General features: G+C 36.5%; 1 protein-coding gene across 8 annotated transcripts in view; it reads left to right on the top strand.

The window, feature by feature from the left end:
- The window catches only part of COG5 (component of oligomeric golgi complex 5), a 275606-nt gene that overhangs the window by 106848 nt on the left and 149258 nt on the right, over positions 1 to 19500 (top strand). For 6 of the 8 annotated variants that reach the window (XM_068973071.1, XM_068973072.1, XM_068973070.1 and 3 more), the window contains exon 7: positions 12434 to 12564. The exons of the other annotated variants lie outside the window; for them this stretch is intronic. In XM_068973071.1, the coding sequence (XP_068829172.1) occupies positions 12434 to 12564 (131 nt within the window). The remainder of the gene's footprint in view (positions 1 to 12433; positions 12565 to 19500) is intronic. 8 annotated transcript variants of the gene reach the window in all.

Raw genomic sequence — 19500 nt, 5'->3', positions numbered from 1 at the left:
GTATCTTTCATTGTTCCAGTTGGTTTTTTATGCATAATTGTTGAGTATTTTCTTGCAGTATGAAGCAGATGGACGAAGAAACACTAGTAGTTGAACTGAGATCATGATCTCCATTTTATTTAGCAAAGTGTCTGATATCTGTGTTTTAAGCCTAAACAGTTTTCTGTTCCATTTTCCTAACTCCTTTTTACAAGCGTAATTCATTCATTGTGAAAATTGTATTCAGTAGCTCAAGAGCTCTTAAACTAAGAATACGGGAACGTGCTGGTAATGGGCCAGTGAATGTTGTGTAGAGGATTAAATGGCTCATCCTGCAGCTGCTCTGCTTGTAGAACCTTCGTTGACTTCAGTTCTCAATTAACTTGTTAGGTCTATAGCTTCAGGCCTAAATTGGGGCTTGATTAAAGATGGGAAAAAGTGAATATATTGGAGAGAAGATGTATTAGATGCCTAGGGCTACTCTAACAAATTACCACAAACCAAGTGACTTAAAACAACAGAAAATTATTCTCTCACAGTTCTGGAGGCTAATAGTCTGAAATCAACGTTATTTACATGGCTACGCTGTCTCTGAAGATTTTTCCTTACCTTTTCTAGTTTTTGGTTGGTGCTGGAAATCCTTTGTTTTACCTGGTTTATAAATGTGTCGTTCTCTTCTTTGCCTCTGTCTTCACATGGCCTTCTTCCCTGTGGGTCTTTGTTTTAATGTGGCATTTTCCTTTCTCTGTGTCTGTGTCTAAATTCCCCTCATTTTAGAAGGATTCTGGTCATTGGAGTGGAGCGTATCTTAATCCATTGTGACCCTGTCTTGACTTTATTACATCTGCAGAGAACCTGTTTCTGAATAAGGTCACATTTATAGGTACTGTGGGCTAAGATTTTAACATGTCTTTTTGTGGAACATAATTCAATCTATAATAGAATAATGCATTTTGTTTGAAAATATATTTAACTGTCAAGTTGTGAACTAATTTGTGTTCATAGTGGGCACAGTGTTTTCAAAGGGAGTTAACATGAAGTGAATTAGATAAAGAGCATGAAAGACAAAAAAGAGAAGAAATTATCAGCTTTGGGCCATTGTCAACTTTGTTATATAGGAAAAGCCAAGCTGTAACACTGATCTCTAGTCTTCCCTGGTAGTGTGAACTTTTGATTGCTCCCTACCCTCCCCCTCTCAATTGATCTATGTATATATAGCCTTGCTTTTAGAGAGAGATCTGGGAGTGTTTATGGTCATAATAGATGAAGTGCTTTAAGATCAGTCAGTCAGTTCAGTTCAGTTGCTCAGTCATATCCAACTGTTTGTGACCACATGGACTGCAGCACACCAGGCTTCCCTGTCCATCACCAACTCCCAGAGCGTGCTCAGACTCATTTCCATCAAGTTGGTGATGCCATATAACCATCTCATCCTCTGTTATCCCCTTCTCCTCCTGCCTTCCATCTTTCCCAGCATCAGGGGCTTTTCCAGTGAGTCAGTTCTTCACATCAGGTGGCCAAAATATTCGAGCTTTATCCTCATTCCTTCCGATGAATATTCAGGACTGGTTTCCTTTAGGATTGACTGGTTTGATCTCCTTGCAGTACAAGGGACTCTCAAGAGTCTTCTCCAACACTACAGTTCAAAAGCATCAATTTGTTGGCACTCAGCTTTCTTTATGGTCCAACTCTCACATCCACACCTGAGTACTGGAAAAACCATAGCTTTGACTAGATGGACCTTTGTTAGCAAAGTAATATCTCTGCTTTTTAATATGCTGTCTAGGTTGGTCTTAGCTTTTCTTCCAACTTCATGGCTGCAGTCACCATCTGCAGTGATTTTGGAGCCCAAGAAATTGTTTCCTTTGTTTCCTATCTGTTCCCCATGAAGTGATGGGACCGGATGTCATGATCTTAGTTTTTAGAATGTTGAGTTTTAAGCCAATTTTTTCACTCTCCTCTTTCGCTTTCATCAAGAGGCTCTTTAGTTCCTCTTTGCTTTGTGCCATAAGAGTGGTATCGTCTGTGTAGCTGAGGTTATTGATATTTCTCCTGGCAGTCTTGATTCCAGCTTGTCCTTCATCCAGCCCAGTGTTTCTCATGATGTACTCTGCATATACGTTAAATAAGCAGGGTGACAATATACAGCCTTGACATACTCCTTTCCCAGTTTGGACCCAGTGCGTTGTTTCACATCTGGTTCTAACTGTTGCTTCTTGACTTGTATACAGATGTCTCAGGAGGCATGTAAAGTGTCTGGTATTCGCATCTCTTTAAGAATTTTCCAGTTTGTTGTGATCCATACAGTCAAAGGCTTTAGCATAGTCAGTGAAGCAGAAGTTTTTCTGGAATTCTGTTGCTTTTTCGATGATCCAGTGGATGTTGGCAATTTGATCTCTGGTTTCTCTGCCTTTTCTAAATTCAGTTTGTACATTTGGGAGTTCTCAGTTTACGTACTGTTGAAACCTAGCTTGGAGAATTTTGGGCATTACTTGGTACTGTGTGAGATGAGTACAATTGTGTGGTAGTTTGAACATTCTTGGCATTTCCTTTCTTCGGGATTGGAATGAAAACTGACCTTTTCCAGTCCTGTGGCCACTGCTGAGTTTTCCAAATTTGCTGGCATATTGAGTGCAGCACTTTCACAGCATCATCTTTTAGGATTGAAATAGCTCAACTGGAATTGCATCATCTGCACTATCTTTATTCATAGTGATGCTTCTAAGGCCCACTTGACCTCGCACTTCAGGCCGTTTGGCTCTAGGTGAGTGATCACACCATCGTGATTATCTGGGTGATTAAGATCTTTTTTGAGGAACTAATTTTTGTGGCCAGGTTTGTCAGATGGGCCCTTCCCTACCTCACTGCACAACTCAAAACCTATATGACAAGCTGTAGTTAGAAACCACTTGGTTAGTTTTTGAGTCTGTGACCACTGCCAGATTTTGTAAGTAATTCAGCTTTCACCATCACTCCAGTTCCTAATGGAAATCTCCTTATCTATCAGTCCGGGTTCCTTGTTGAGGCCAACTGAATCTACTCCTGCTCTTTCAAGTAGAAAGGAATAATTAGAAGATTTTAGAGAGTATATGACGGGAATCAAGTTTTAGAGGTCCAGAGATTTGAACTTTGGTATTGTTAGCCAGAGAGTTGAAACATTCTGCCACCGCCATTTGTGTTACTTCCCTAATCCTGCGTTTTAAACCTAATAATTGCGATCTTCGGCAAGATAGGTAACTGCTCTGTGCTCAGTTTTGATGTCTATAAAACGAGATAGATGAAAATGCCTAACTGAAGGGTTGTTGCATTAAATGAATAATGTACAAGTTCCTGTAACAGTGTCTGGACACCTGGTATCACATGTTAGTGTGCTAGAGCTGCCTTAACAGTGTTGCAGACTGGGTGGCTTAAACAACAGTTACTGTCTCACAGATCTGGAGGCCAGAAGTTGTAGGAGAGAGACATTTTTCCCTTCTCATTTTGGGTTCTTTGGCTGGTCTAACAATTAAATTAACATAGAACAGGGGATTTATAGGAGAAAGATTAAATTTCGTATGTAAGAGACCCACAAAGGTATGAGGCCCTCAGTCAGGCAGTTGAGGCTTACATGCCATTGTTAGCTAAGGAGGAGAGAGACTAGAGGTCTGAGGCTTCACAGGAGGAAGGCAGTTAACAGGAAGATGGGAAGAACAAATGTTTGCCAAATAAATGTTCCCCATGCCATGCAGGTAAGCCTTTCTGATGTAAAATGTTATGTCTGGTTTTAACTTTCTTCTGGGTACAGACTCTCTGTCTAAATCCTTTGAGGTGGTTAAGGGAAGGGTAAAATAAACTCTTCTGTAGTCTGTTAGGTCTTGTTCACCTTCAGCTCAAAATGATCCACATGCCTGGTGGCACATTTTGGGATCACTTGTTCTGGTCCCTCTGAGAGTCCAAAATCAGGATGTTGGTAAGTCTTACTAGGACTTTGAGGGAAGAATGTTACGTGCTTCTCCATTACCAAAATAATATTACCAATATTTACATGTTTTTGGTGGTTTACAAAACATTCCTAATGCATATTATCTCATTTGATCTGTATAGTCCTATGAGATTGTAACACAGATTCTTTATTCTTTAATTTTGGAATCTCAAAAAGGTTAAGTGATTGTTTCCTCAGGTCATAAAATTGGGTAGAATAAAATTTAGATATTCTCATTCGTAATTAGCCTTCTTTCTATGATACTCTGCCTTTGAAAGGAAAAAATCTGTTTCCTTGAATAGAATTGACTTTACTTAAAGTATATTTTATTTATACTTTATATTTTATAGATTTTAAATGTACTCCAATGATCATGTATTATAATATTTAATTTTATAAAAGAATACATTTCAGAGATTATTAGAAAGGTTTAATAATTTTCAGACATTGACCTCATCCTGAATTTTCTCTTCCATGAACTTGTTTTTAGATATCCTTCAATTATTTGCCTATAGATAACTATGACTTCTTATATGTTTTTACCTTTATGTGTTGATTGCAAATTATTTTTATTCTTTTTCTGATTTTATTTTTATATTAGAACAAGTTAGAAAATGTATATGTTAGTATTTGTGAAGTTTCTCTTGTAATTTGTTTGGTTCAGTAATTACTTTCCCCTATAGTAGAAGCAGATATTTTTAAATTATTAACATTTCTTGTCTATGATTGGTGCTATATATTGTGAGATAACTTTTTAAAAGTAAATTTTCCGATCTGTTTAGTTGTATTTTGGTTATTATATGTTAAAATCTTATGCCTTTTAAACCCGTGTTATTTTGTTGTCTCTTCTGTCAGTTTTACTTTTATGCAAATGCCACATTACCTATGAAAGATTTTGCTTTATAATTTCAATTATATTTTCATATATTCAGATATTTCATATTTTGATATAATTATGTTTTCAATTGTATCACACATTATTGAAATCACTGTGTATGTATTAAACATTTTTCTTGAAAACGATTTTTCTTGTCAACCTGTTTTGTCATCAGATTCATGATGTAAACTTAAATATGATTAAAATATGTCAAATAAAAACAAATCAGTGAAAATCAGCATGTGTATGTAGATGTCATTGTTGAAGTTTAGTTGGAGTTTTTGACTTTTTCCTCTTTATGTCTTTTCTAAGATTTCTTTAGTGAAAGTTTTTTTCTTATTGAGGAGTGAGGGACTTGTAAAACAACCCTATCTTGGACTTAGCCATTGTAACAAGTAAAAAACTAGTATTCTGTGATGAAGATGATGATGTTGTTTTTATTATGATGGTGGTGATGATACCTTCAGTAATTGGACAGTAGATCTCATTATTGATTGGACAAGTTAATTTTATCAGTATTGTAACCCTGCAGCATCCATATTGTTCAGTGTTTTGTGATGGTTGTTTGTTTTGTCTTAATTTAAGTTTGTTATTGAGCTCAGTATTCTCTAGGAACTGTGTTTTTAGCAGAACAAGTTAAAATGTAGTTGTTGTAATAAGCCCTGATCTTGCAATACTATTTATTTTAATTTGAAGATAAACTTTTTGTTGGATGGAGTCTACAATGACAGCTTTCCTCTCCAAAGTATTATTCATCAGTGTGCTGGATAACTCTTTATAAATCATAGCTTTATATGTTGCTATTTGCTTTTGTAAAAGACAGGCTTTAATCTGAAATTTCTAAATAATCAGGGCTCTGTAAAAAAATCTAATGCAGAGCTTTTTAGATAATATAATTGAATGACTGTGTTCTGGAAATGATGTTAGGAAGTAATATATAAATAAATAAATTAACATGTTGCCAACAGGCTGGGAACATATTTATAGCAAATATGATAGGCAAACAGTGAATATTATTATATAATTAATACACAGTGATGTAATATAAAAAGATAGGGAGTAAAAATTACATAGAGATTCCCCAAAGAAAATACAGATAGTAAAAGTTACTCGGCCTTATCATTTAGGTCAGACCATCAATAAGAACCTTCTAGCAGCATATGAAATACTCAATACAGTGGTAATATCCAGTGCCATCCATGATTAAGTAACTCCCATAGATTATTGGGAGAATGTTTGGAGTAGTAGAGTCATTTTGAAAAGTACTTTGATAATTTTTATCAACAGGCTTAGAATTGTTACTTTGATCCATTAATTCTTTTTTGTTTCTCCAGGAAATAATTATAGATATTGAACTCTGGGAAATGGTGATGGACAGGGAGGCCTGGCGTGCTGCGATTCATGGGGTCGCAAAGAGTTGGACACGACTGAGCGACTGAACTATGAACTATTATAATAATTATTGCATTTAGGCAGATGATTAAGTAATTTTTAATCATTTGTTTGAAATATTGGGCAGTCGTCAAGAGCTGATATTTATAAGTATTTTCATATTATGGGTGAATGTTTATAACATTGTTAATAAAGAAGACATTATAAATAAATATAATTACAGATAAAAACAGGAACACAGTAACTTGTGGGTGGTTTAAAAAGTAGGGTAAGAATTTAAAGGAATGTAGTAGACCTTTTATTTTAAACACAAACAAGATTTTAAGTATTTTAGGAACATCTGAAGGTTGCTTGAAATTTCTCTGAGGCACTTATCTGCGTTGTGCTCTTTGCAAAGTTGGCGTGTAGGAGGGAGTCACTTTCATCAGTGTAGCTAGCTGCCCAGTCCCTGTATGTCAATTTTTGCTTTTTCTGCTCTTTTTTACATAAATATCCAGGGGGGAGGAAATATGCTATTTTAATGCTGCTTGAGAATTTGAGGATTCATAAATTTCTCAGACATATTCATGTATATTCCAATAATCCACTTGGCAGTTGTGACCTCTGTGTTCTAGGGTTATATAATTACCCCTTTTGAAATAGTTTCCTGATTTTCAAAAATTCTTTCAAGAGCACGATATTTTTAAAGGAAAAGGAAACCCTTTATTCAGTTATCAGTTAAGTATTCTGGCATCAAACTCTTCTTCGTGAGACAGTATATTCTGTTTTTCTTGCAGTGTCTCATATGCCATTAATCCCTTTTAGAATTTGAACTTAATCTCTAGAAGTTCAATTTGTGCCTTACTTTATTACCGTGTTTTTACTAATGTGTTTAGTCTTTTCTGTTTGAACACATGAAATACAGTTATAACTCTTGTAAGTTCTTGTTTATTGTACTGTAGTCTGTGCCATTGGCTCATGTATTTTAATATTCAATAGAAAAATGCAAAAATGCAAAAAACACTTAACAGGTACAAAATACAAATACTACCTGACAAGTTTGTTTTAGAATATTATAAGCATGTTGTATTGCCTATCTCTGTAACTTTTCTAAATGTTGTTTGTATGTGTATATAGTATATTGTTTATTCATACATGTTTTACTATAAATTACCTCTGGCTGTGTGTATTCTTCTAAAATGTTTTCTTCTTCCTTAATATTATGTTATTGAGAGACACGTTGACGTGTATACTTGTCATTGGTTTTACTCTTCTGTAGTAGTAATTTGAAGGAATGTTTTTGTTTGTTCTCCAGTTGATTTCAGTTATATACCTTATCTCAGTATATATACATTATTTCCATTTCAGTTATATATAATTTTGTTTTGTTTTTTACAGTGCTGTTACAAACATTCTTGTACATGTCTTCCAATGTACAAATCTAAGAATTTCTCTGAGTTATGTGGAATGAACTTAGTAATGGTATATTTTAGTAATGGGGTATTCATATGGAATCTTATTAGATTATCCAGGTTGATTTCCAGAGTGATTTTATCTCATTTACAATGTTTCTTTTTATATGTATATATACACGCACACATGTGTATATATATACACATATATACATGCATGTGCACATATATGCATGTATATATTTATTGTTGCAGTTAACATAGTAGAAAATATCTTTCTGTCTAAATTATTCACTTTTCCTTCTTTTTAAATATTACTTATTTTAGAAAAAAATCATTAATTAGAGGATACAAATTTTTTATTAACTAGCCATCTTTTTTAAAGTTCTGTTTTTCTTGACTTACCATGTACTCTTCCCATGTTTTATTTGTTATGAAAGTTATGCATGTGTAATATACTCAAATAGTTCTACAAAATTTATCATTAAAAATAGCAATCACTTGTCTTGTTTCTGCCCTTTTACTTTTCCCTGGAGGCCTCCATTTTCAGCATTTTTGCTGATTTTTTGGTATTTACCTCTATAGCTCTGAGTCACCTGCCTGTATTTCCACTTCTTAATTTTTATCTTCTTTGACTTCGCACTTTGAAACATGAAAATTTAGCTTCCTTTATTGCTTCCAGCTTCCAGCACAATCCAAACCTCACATGTGTACTCTTCCCTCATCTCTTTTATCCCAAGTAAATAATGTAGTGCTAACATTATTAAGAAAAGTAAATGTATCAGTTCAGTTCAGTTGCTCAGTCATGTCCGACTCTCTGCGACCCTGTGAATCGCAGCACACCAGGCCTCCCTGTCCATCACCATCTCCCGGAGTTCAGTCAAACTCACGTCCATTGAGTCGGTGATGCCATCCAGCCATCTCATCCTCTGTCGTCCCCTTTTCCTCATGCTCCCAATTCCTCCCAGCATCAGAGTCTTCTCCAGTGAGTCAGCTCTTCGCATGAGGTGGCCAAAGTACTGGAGTTTCAGCTTTAGCATCATTTCTTCCAAAGAACATTCAGGGCTAATCTCCTTTAGAATGGACTGGTTGGATCTCCTTGCAGTCCAAGGGACTCTCAAGAGTATTCTCCAACACCACCCTTCAAATGCATCAATTCTTTGGCGCTCAGCTTTCTTCACAGTCCAACTCTCGCATCCATACATGACCACAGGAAAAACCATAGCCTGGACTAAATGGACCTTTGTTGGCAAAGTAATATCTCTGCTTTTGATTATGCTATCTAGGTTGGTCCTAACTTTCCTTCCAAGGAGTAAGCGTCTTTTAATTTCATGGCTGCAATCACCATCTACAGTGATTTTGGAGCCCAGAAAGATAAAGTCTGACACTGTTTCCACTGTTTCCCCATCTATTTGCCATGAAGTGATGGGACCAGATGCCATGATCTTCATTTTCTGAATGTTGAGCTTGAAGCCAACTTTTTCACTCTCCTCTTTCACCTTCATCAAGAGGCTCTTTAGTTCCTCTTCACTTTCTGCCATAAGGGTGGTGTCATCTGCATATCTGAGGTTATTGATATTTCTCCCGGCAATCTTGCTTCTACCTTGTGCTTCTTCCAGCCCAGCGTTTCTCATGATGTACTCTGCATATAAGTTAAATAAGCAGGGTGACAGTATATAGCCTTGGCGTACTCCTTTTCCTATTTGGACCCAGTCTGTTGTTCCATGTCCAGTTCTACCTGTTGCTTCCTTGCCTGTATACAGATTTCTCAAGAGGCAGGTCAGGTGGTCTGGTATTCCCATCTCTTTCAGAATTTTCCACAGTTTATTGTGATCCACACAGTCAAAGGCTTTGGCATAGTCAATAAAGCAGAAATAGATATTTTTCTGGAACTCTCTTGCTTTTTCCATGATCGAGCGGATGTTGGCAATTTGATCTCTGGTTTCTCTGCCTTTTCTAAAACCAGCTTGAACATCTGGAAGTTCATGGTTCATGTATTGCTGAAGCCTGGCTTGGAGAATTTTGAGCATTACTTTACTAGCGTGTGAGATAAGTGCAATTGTGTGGTAGTTTGAGCATTCTTTGGCATTGCCTTTCTTTGGAATTGGAATGAAAACTGACCTTTTTCAGTCCTGTGGCCACTGCTGAATTTTCCAATTTTCTGGCATATTGAGTGCAGCACTTAGACAGCATCATCTTTCAGGAATGCATAGCTGAGTTATTTAGCAAACTATAATTTCTCTTCATTTTGTTTTCTTTTAAACAGAGGAGGATGCTAATAAAAGAAGAAGCAGTAAGAATTTTGAACTCTTAGAGGGGATTTGTGTTGCAGAGGAGGCTTTGTGGAAGGAGATAATACTGGTCACTAAGGAAGCCATAGATTCCATAAATGGAAGTGGAGCAAGATGAGTAAGAATGACTAACCAGCAGAAAGTACCTCGTTGTGTTTTGATTTCCATTTCTCTAATAATTAGTGATGTTGAAGAATCTTTTCATGTGCTTGTTGGCCATCTGTATGTCTTCTTTAGAAAAAACATCAATTTAGGTATTCTGTCAATTTTTTGATTGGTTTGCATGTTTTTACAGTACTGATTTATTTGAGCTGTTTATGTATGCTGGATATTAATACCTTGTTGGTTATTGTTTCCAAATATTTTCTCCTGGTCTGTAGGTTGTCTTTTCATTTATTGATGGTCCATTTTCTGGACAAAGCTTGTAACTTTGATTAGATCCCTTTTGTTTATTTTTGCTTCTATTTATTTTGCCTTGGGAGACTGGTCTAGGAAACTATTGCTATGATTTATGTCAAAGAATATCTTCCTTGTGTCCTCTCCTAGAAGTTTTACGTTGTCATGTCTACATTTAGGTCTTTAAGCCATTTTTAGTTTATTTTCAAATATGTTAGCGAATGTTCTGATTTCATTCTTTTACATATAACTGTCCAGTTTCCCCAGCATCACTTATTGAAGGGACTATCTTTTCTCCATTGCACATTTTTCTTTCTTGTTGTAGGGTAATTTACCATAAGTGCGTGGTTTTATTTCTGGGCTACCTATCCTGTTCTACTGATCTATGTGTTTTATACCAGTACTATACTGGACTCCCAGGTGGCTCAGTGGTTGAGAGTTCTCCTGCCAATGCAGGTGACACAAGAGACAAGGGTTTGCTCCCTAGGTTGGGAAGATCCCCTAGAGAAGGAAATAGCAACCGCCTCCAGTATTATTGCCTGGACAATTCCATGGATAGGGGAGCCTGGTGGGCTACAGTCCATGGGGTTGCAAGCATCAAACACGAATGAGCAGGCATGCATACATAAACTGTTTCAGTTACTATGACCTTGTAGTATAGTCTGAAGTCAGAGTGTATGATTCCTCCAGCTCCATTCTTCTTTCTTAAGATTGTTTGGTATTCAGGGTCTTCTGTGTTTCCATACAAAATAAAAACTTTTTTGTTTTAGTTCTGTGAAAAATGCCATTGGTGATTTCATAGAGATTGCATTGAACCTGTAGATTGCCTTGGGTAGTATAGTTTCTTTAACAGTAATGATTTTTCCAATTTAAGGATACGGTATATCTTTCCATTTGTTTGTATTGTCTTCAATTTATTTTACCAACATCTTACAGCTTTTGGAGTTTAGATCTTTTGCGTCCTTAGGTAGATTTATTCCTAGGTATTTTATTCTTTTTGGTACCGTGGTAAATGGGATTGTTTCCTTATTTCCTCTTTTGATAGTTCATCATTGGTTAATACAGATTTTTGTATGTTAATTTTGTATCCTGAAACTTTACCAAATCATTGATAACCTCTTGTAGTTTTCTGGTAGCATCTTTAGGGTTTCTATGTATAGTATCATGTCATTGGCAGACAGTGACATTTTTACTTCTTCCTTTCCAATTTGGATTCCTTTTATTTTTCTTCTCTGATTGCTATGGATAGGACCTCCAAACTATATTAAATAAAAGTCTTATTCCTTTTTTGATACCTATGTCAGGTCATTCAGTTGAATCTCTTTTTCTTTAGTCTATTAAATTAGATTTTCTCAATTTAAGTAAACATGGAGTTGAGTAATATCATTTCTTTTCTGCTAAAATTACTAGTCTTATCATTTTCTTACTAAAGAGAGGATAAATATGTTAAATCCAAGTAGATCACTTTCGTTTTCTCACATATATTCTTGGTACATAAAATGATTCAACAGGTTTTAGTATTAAGTGGCTAGAAAGGTAGTTCTGGCTTTCTATTCCACACTTATTAAGGTTTAATTGTTAAGTGTGAGTAGTGGTCTCATATTTCAAAATTTGGCATTTTAGCACATTTTATGCATTTTAAAACTTTTACTTGTTACTTTTTTGTTAAAATTTATTAAACTTAGAATGAAAGTGAAAAGTGTTAGTTGTCCAGTTGTGTCCAACTCTTTGTGACCCCATGGACTGTAGCCCACCTCTGTCCAAGGAATTCTCCAGGCAAAAAACTGGAGTGGGTAGCCATTCCCTGTCATGCAACTTGAGAAATTTCAAAGTTCATCAGGATATTTATTTATAGTAATTTGGCAGAGTTTTTTGGTAACCTGTTGACATTACTTTGAATTTCTAAGAATCATAATTCATTTCTTGCTTTATCAAATCTATAATGTTTGAAATATTTTCCTTCAGAGTAAAGTTCTCATTAGGTAGGGAATGTTTGGGTAATTCTATTTCTTAAAATATAGATTTTGAAAGGGAATAGTGTTCAACAGCAAGTTTTCAAGATTTTGCAGAAGTTAGACATGATGTTTTGATACCTTTATATTTATTCAGTATTGAAATATTTAAATGTGTGTATTTTTTTAAATAGATTATCTTTCTCAAGGAATAGACCTTTCTGGAATAGAAGTGATAGAAAACGATCTACTTTTTGTTGCAAGAGCTCGACTTGAAGTGGAAAATCAAGCTAAGCGCCTACTGGAGCAGGGTGTGGAGACTCAGGTAATAAAAATAATATTACTTTTTTAATGTGAAAAATGTCATAATATAGATGAACATTTGATTTCGTGTTTAAAATAATGTATGTTCCTATTACTAAGGAACTATGTCTATCATTTTAATTTGAGAGTAGGCATAATGTAAGTACAAGAAAAATTTAAAAAATACGTTTATTTAATTCTACTTAAAATAGGTTCTAAGATTTCTAATGTGTATTATTCAGTTCAGTTCAGTTCAGTCGCTCAGTCGTGTCCGACTCTCTGTGACCCCATGAATCGGCAGCACGCCAGGCCTCCCTGTCCATCACCATCTCCCGGAGTTCACTCAGACTCACTTCCATCGAGTCAGTGATGCCATCCAGCCATCTCATCCTCGGTTGTCCCCTTCTCCTCCTGCCCCCAATCCCACCCAGATCAGAGTCTTTTCCAGTGAGTCAACTCTTCGCATGAGGTGGCCAAAGTACTGGAGCTTCAGCTTTAGCATCATTCCTTCCAAAGAAATCCCAGGGTTGATCTCCTTCAGAATGGACTGGTTGGATCTCCTTGCAGTCCAAGGGACTCTCAAGAGTCTTCTCCAACACCACAGTTCAAAAGCATCAATTCTTCGGCTCTCAGCCTTCTTCACATATTTTAAATATCATATGTATATGTAGATAGATGGTTAATAGATGTTGAGTAGGCTCCCTTTGTCCAAGTTGCTGGTACTTATTTAAGCTTTTCAATGACCCAGTTAGGATGGTATTATTGCTATTTCCATTTTATAAATGGGGAAACTGAAAGCTTAATAATTGGTCAAAGGTCATACATCTAGTAAACGGTTTAGTTTGTCTGCCGGGGTCCAGCCCCCACAGGATCCAGGGGAACCCTCAGGAGAAATGGCGTTGGCGAATGAATGAATGAATGAGAGAGGAATAGAGGAGAGAAAGAGGCTGATGTTCCTTTGTTTACACAGAGAGCCAATAAAGCCCCGAGACAAGGAGCTTGCTCTTTTCTCAGAGGCCGCAGGTACCCTCCCGGTCTCCCAAGGGAGTGAAGATGCAGAACGTCTTCCCGGTTCAGGTCTTAGAAACCCCGGCGGATAAGTGAACGCAGAGAGCCGCTATGCTCCAAGGGATCAGCCTGAAAAAGAGAGTAAGGGAGAGAAAGAAAAAAAAAAAAGGACATGGGGTGATCAAGCTTCTTCGAGCGAGGCCCATAACTTTATTTTCAAACGGAACTTTTATACCTTAATTTGTACATAGAGGGAAATGAAAGGTGCAAGGTCACGCAGAGTCAGCCCAAACATTCCAGCAGTTTTGCCCTTATCGAAACCAGGATTTTTTTCTGCATACCTTTCCCACAAACGATGTTGTGTACATTATCTTCTGGCCTTGGAGGCCTGTGAACATTTATGACCCTCTTTTGATAAAGGCTGCTCAACAGAAAAATTATTTTCCCTCAGTGTTTTTTCTTTATATTTCTAATCTATGTCAGCCTCAGAAAATGCTAAACAGAGTTACATTTCTCATGGAGCAAAGGTGCAGTGAGTTACAAGAAAGAACCAATTAGCTCAAAGGTCTGATGTGGTTAATTTCAAGGCTACACTTGTTTTTCTTACATTCCAACTATGTTAACTAATGCACTCCCAGGTGCACAGTGGATAAGAGATATGGGAACTTACCAACAAGCATTGGCCCAATAATGAAATCTTAACCAGCAGTACTCTGATGCTGCTGCTGCTGCTAAGTCGCTTTAGTTGTGTCTGACTCTGCGACCCCAGCAGGCTCCCTCGTCCCTGGGATTCTCCAGGCAAGAACACTGGAGTGGGTTGCCGTTTCCTTCTCCAGTGCATGAAAGTGAAAAGTGAAAGTGAAGTCGCTCAGTGGTAATAGTTTTTAACTCTTTGAAAGGCTCTATGTTTTAGGCTTCCGGTGCCTCTCACAGTTGGGAGGCTGTGAATAATCATAGGCGTAGCTGCAAGAGTCTGGATAAACCTGTCAGACAAGCTAGAATGCTAACAGAGGGCGTTTGATTTGAAATATTCCTCTCATGTCCAGGAGACTTATTAGCTAGAGCCCTAAGTTGATTTTTTCAGAGAAAGGTGGTCGGGGATAGCCCCCTGTTAATGTCAGGAGAGCTGGTGAAAGGCACAAAATAGTAAGACGGACAGATTCTGGTTTTAGGGTAGATGCTCGAGCTGGTCCAGGGAGTCCCTTGAATTCTGATCTGCCTTTGCCCGTCAGATCTTCTCTGCATGACCTTTGTCATGGGTGGGATCTCCCGTGGTGGCTCCCGGCATTTGTCACTCTTAATAATCACGGTGCCATAAATTTTTTTAGAAATTTCTCAAGATTTCTCCTAAGATACCATTTTCCTGATGCTTAATTTTCTGAATTAGAAGAGCCTAATGGTATTGATATAATAGAATCAGGAAATTAAATATAAATCTCAGTTCTATATTTGCATTGCACCCAGATAGTTGCTCCATTTGTACTGGACCCAAATTTTTAATTCATATTCTTTAAACCAAAAATTTTATTTTGAAAAATAAAACTTTTATTTTATTTTGAAAAATAAAACTTTTATTTTGCACAAAATAGAAATGCACAAAAGTTTAATTTAGTGCATTTGTATTGGAAGGAAATAATTTTATACTCAGTTCTTCAGTCTCTAAATCAGGAAATATTTGATTTCTGATTCTTAGCTGTTGTAGTTATAAATAACTGAATGTCAGTTATGTTTAAATGAACTTTTAAAGTTGATTATCATATATATATAATGAAAAGTGAACAAATCGTAGACATACATATAGAATGAAATACTTCAAAGTTAGCACACTTGTGAAATCAAAACACAGGTCAAGATATGGGACATTACCAGCACTCCTGGTGTCTCTTCACTCTCACTCACAATCACTACTCTCTCCTTTCCCACAGATAACTTTGATTCTAACTTCTAACCTGGAGTTAAGTTTTGTCTGTCACCAATTATGTGTTAACTCTTGGTCTCACTATGAAGGTAAAATGCTCATATTGTTGAAAAATACTTGTCTACATCAAATAAGAGAGGATACCTCATTCTTAAAGAAATATTCAAGGAATTCCAAGTCAGTTTTGAATTAACATGAATATTTCTATAGAAAATTGGTGCTGACCCAGCTCATTTAGTTACAACAAAGGAAGTAACATTTCAGAGAGGGCAGTGTCACAGAATTTTTGTGTTCCTCTAATGTTCCTAATATCACTACATCAGAGATTAAACCTTTATTTATATGTACTGTTTAACATTTTTTACCTGTGAAGTTTTTATTGCTATGTATATATGTATATGTATGCATGTCTTTGGGTCTTCCCTGGTGGCTTAGACGGTAAATTGTCTGCTTGCAATGCGGGAGACCCGGGTTCGATTCCTGGGTTGGGAAGATCCCCTGGAGAAGGAAATGGCAATCCACTCCAGCGCTCTTGCCTGGAAAATCCCATGGATGGAGGAGCCTGAATAGGCTACAGTCTATGGGGTCGCAAAGAGTCGGACACGACTGAGCGACTTCACTTCACTTCATGCATGTCTTTGATTTATGCAATTCTTAATATTTTACTATATTTTAGAGTCATGGAAATGAAAACCAAAATGGTAGAAAGGAAATAGTATTACAGTTTGTAGAACTCAAATACTGTTTTTAATAGAGATGGGGGAAATGATTATCATTTAAAGGCTAATTTGTTTTATTACATTCTCATATGTTTAAAATGGGAAAATATTTTCTAGGATAATAGTTCCTAAGCAAACTCTATTTTATGTATGTTGTTACTTTATGTCCATTTTAATAATTGTCAAATATGACTTTGCTTCAGTTTTTAAATCACATTGAAATTAAACTGATCAACTTTTAAGAAATTAATATTCCTTAAATATTGGTAGTGTTATATATGCAGATTTATGAAGTTAACCAAAAGATTAGTTAAGTGGGTAAGTATTGTTGTTTAGCCAGTTACCTATATCTAATCAATGAAATTATGAGGATAAAGAAGAAAAAATTTTTAAATGTTGTACATCTACATGGGTAGATGTGGAATGATCTGCATGGAACTAAAGAATTATAATTTTGTTGTATGTTTCAGTGTGATTTGAAGGGAAATAGGTTCTGCTTAGTGGCTGGGAATATTGTCTCTTTGTTAAGGCTATGCTGTGCTTAGTCTCTCAGTCATGTCTGACTCTTTGCAGCCCCGTGGACTATAGCCCTCCAGGCTCCTTTGTCCATGGGATTCTCCAGGCAAGAATACCAGAGTGGGTTGCCATGCCCTCTTCCAGGGGATCTTCCCGACCTAGGGATCAGACCCAGGTCTTCTGCATAGCAAGCAGGTTCTTTACCATCTGAGCCACCAATTATAGTTTGCTGACATTAACCATTAATATTTTAAAATTCATTTTTCTTGTTAAATTCCATAGATACAAAGTAACCTTCTGAGTATAATTTGACCTTCTCCATAATTTTCCTAAAGGGAGAAAATGTACTGTCTTGCCAATATTATTAGCATTCTGGTTCATTTCACAATTTTTATAACATTGCTGCAGCTGCCACCGCTAAGTCGCTTCAGTCGTGTCCGACTCTGTGTGACCCCATAGACGGCAGCCCATCAGGCTGCCCCATCCCTGGGATTCTCCAGGCAAGAACACTGGAGTGGGTTGCCATTGCCCTCTCCAATGCATGAAAGTGAAGTTACTCAGTCGTGTCCGACTCTTAGCGGCCCCATGGACTGTAGCCTACCAGGCTCCTCCGTCCATGGGATTTTCCAGGCAAGAACACTGGAATGGGTTGCCATTGCCTTCTCTGTTTACGACATTCCTCATGTGTAAATTGATATTTGTATTTACAGCATTATTTATGTCTGAATTTAGTCATGTGTGTCTGTTTCCCTCAGACCTGTGTCCTTTGGGTTATTTTCACACAGTCAGGTTTCTGGCTTAGCAGGATGAGATTATACCCTTATCAGTAACTGTCCCTGAGATAATGTTCTCAGGAACCAGGATGTCTTGGCAGAAAGTGCTTGTGTTTTGGAGCCTCTTTCCTTTTCCTTTTAGAAAGCAGCACGTCAGAAATGTCCTATAGCTGTCCCAGCAGGCAGTATAGGAATTCAGGGTGAAGCTAACCTTTATTGAATGTTCCTTCTCTGCCAGGCTTTGTGTTAGTCACTTTACATTTGTTATCTCAACCACAGTAACAATTATGTGAGGAAGATATAATTATCCACTTTTTAAGTTAAGGAAACAAAGGCCTGGAAAGGTTAGGAAATTAACTGCAAGATGAGTCAGCTATCAGGTAGTAGAGTCATGGTCTGGGGTCACTGCTTTTCCTCTTTCTTCAGTAGGACCAAGCAGTTTATTCTAATTATGTTAAATAATTACATTTTAAATCATCTGACAATTTGTGAAGCAATTTATATAAAAACAGTAATTTTTATAGTGTTAAAGTTTCTTTGGGAATCCTCCATGGAATGACTAATCTAAACCAACTCCTCAGAATTTTTGTTTTTCTCTGGCCAACTCTCTTTTTTCCATTTTCTAAAATGACTATTTTAGACTCTCCACTTTCCGTCAACCTTCCCCTCTCACCCCAACTAAGGCAGATGCTCTTAATTTCTACTTCACAGAGATGCCTCTGTGATCCCGTTTTTTGGATCCCGTTTTCTTGGGAAACCTATCTCCTTCATATTTCTGTCTCTCATGTCTTCGTTCTTTTTTATTCTATTTCTTCTCCTCAGCATTTAATTATACTCCTTTTATGCCACTCTCCTCTGTATTCTCTGTTTTTCAGTCTCACAAGCTTTCTTTCATTTTCCACATGTGCATTTTCCTTTCTCCACTAGGGATTTCGAGTTCTTTTTATGCCTGGAACACTCTTTCTACTTCCCATTGTAACAGAAGCTGCAGGTTATATATATTGGATTCTCAAAATATATTTTCCCATTTATAAGAAATCATTGAAATAGTTAAATTTATTTTTAATATTTATTACAAACATAGACTAAGATAACTACCGCATTTTAATATTGATGTAATACTGCATACCTGAACTGTTACTTAGTTTATGGGCTCATAACCTGAATCAAGGTGTTCAGTAAACATGTGTCATTACTTGCATTTAATAATCAACTTCTGACATTAATTTGATTCCTCAGGAAAGTTAGTTATCTTCTTTAATTGAGTATATAGTTGGTGGCCATCATTTTTAATATCAGTTAACTGTAAAACTTAAATTTACTAAAAGAAAATTAGGGTAATTTATTTTTGTAGCATTCTTTTTCTGAAACCAAAATTTTTAAAATAAATGCAGGTAACCTCTTTTTGATCATTACTGTTTTTCCCTAGTTAATTGCTTAATTGTTCTTTATTCATTTGTAGATTTTTATAGCTTTGTAGTGTTACAAAGTCTCTACTATAGTATTATAAAATGTTTGTCTTGGAAGACATAAACTAAATAATTATTTAGATACTAAGGAACTGTGTTTTCTTCTTATAGTACAAAACTGTAAGTAAACTGGTGACCTCACAAACTCATACTGTTTCTGTATGGAAAAGATTCGTGGTGATACCACTGCCACATTCTTTCTGCAGTGTTTAGGATTGATGACCCAGAGTACTTCTTCTGGTGAAGCATACCGTTATCACCACATAAGAAAGAACATTCTTCAATTTGACAGGCAGTTTTTGTTCCAAATCTGGGGCTAGGTAAACGACCATCTGCAGCTCCTCCTTGACTCCGGTTTCTCTTTTTTACTGATCCTGAAAATCTTCCGTTGAAAGAAGCCAGACAAAGAAGAAGAGAACGTTATGGTATTTTCAGGATTGCATCAGACTCCATTACCTCAAGCTGTAACTAGCTTTCAAAATAGGTGACAGCGATTTTGATCTGGATGAGTTCCTACATCACCATAGATACCAGGCCCCCACAGTGAAATGATAC

Source organism: Capricornis sumatraensis, chromosome 5 (assembly GCF_032405125.1).
Source record: "Capricornis sumatraensis isolate serow.1 chromosome 5, serow.2, whole genome shotgun sequence".
Taxonomy (NCBI): domain Eukaryota; kingdom Metazoa; phylum Chordata; class Mammalia; order Artiodactyla; family Bovidae; genus Capricornis; species Capricornis sumatraensis.
This window is presented reverse-complemented; position numbering and strand designations above follow the sequence as displayed.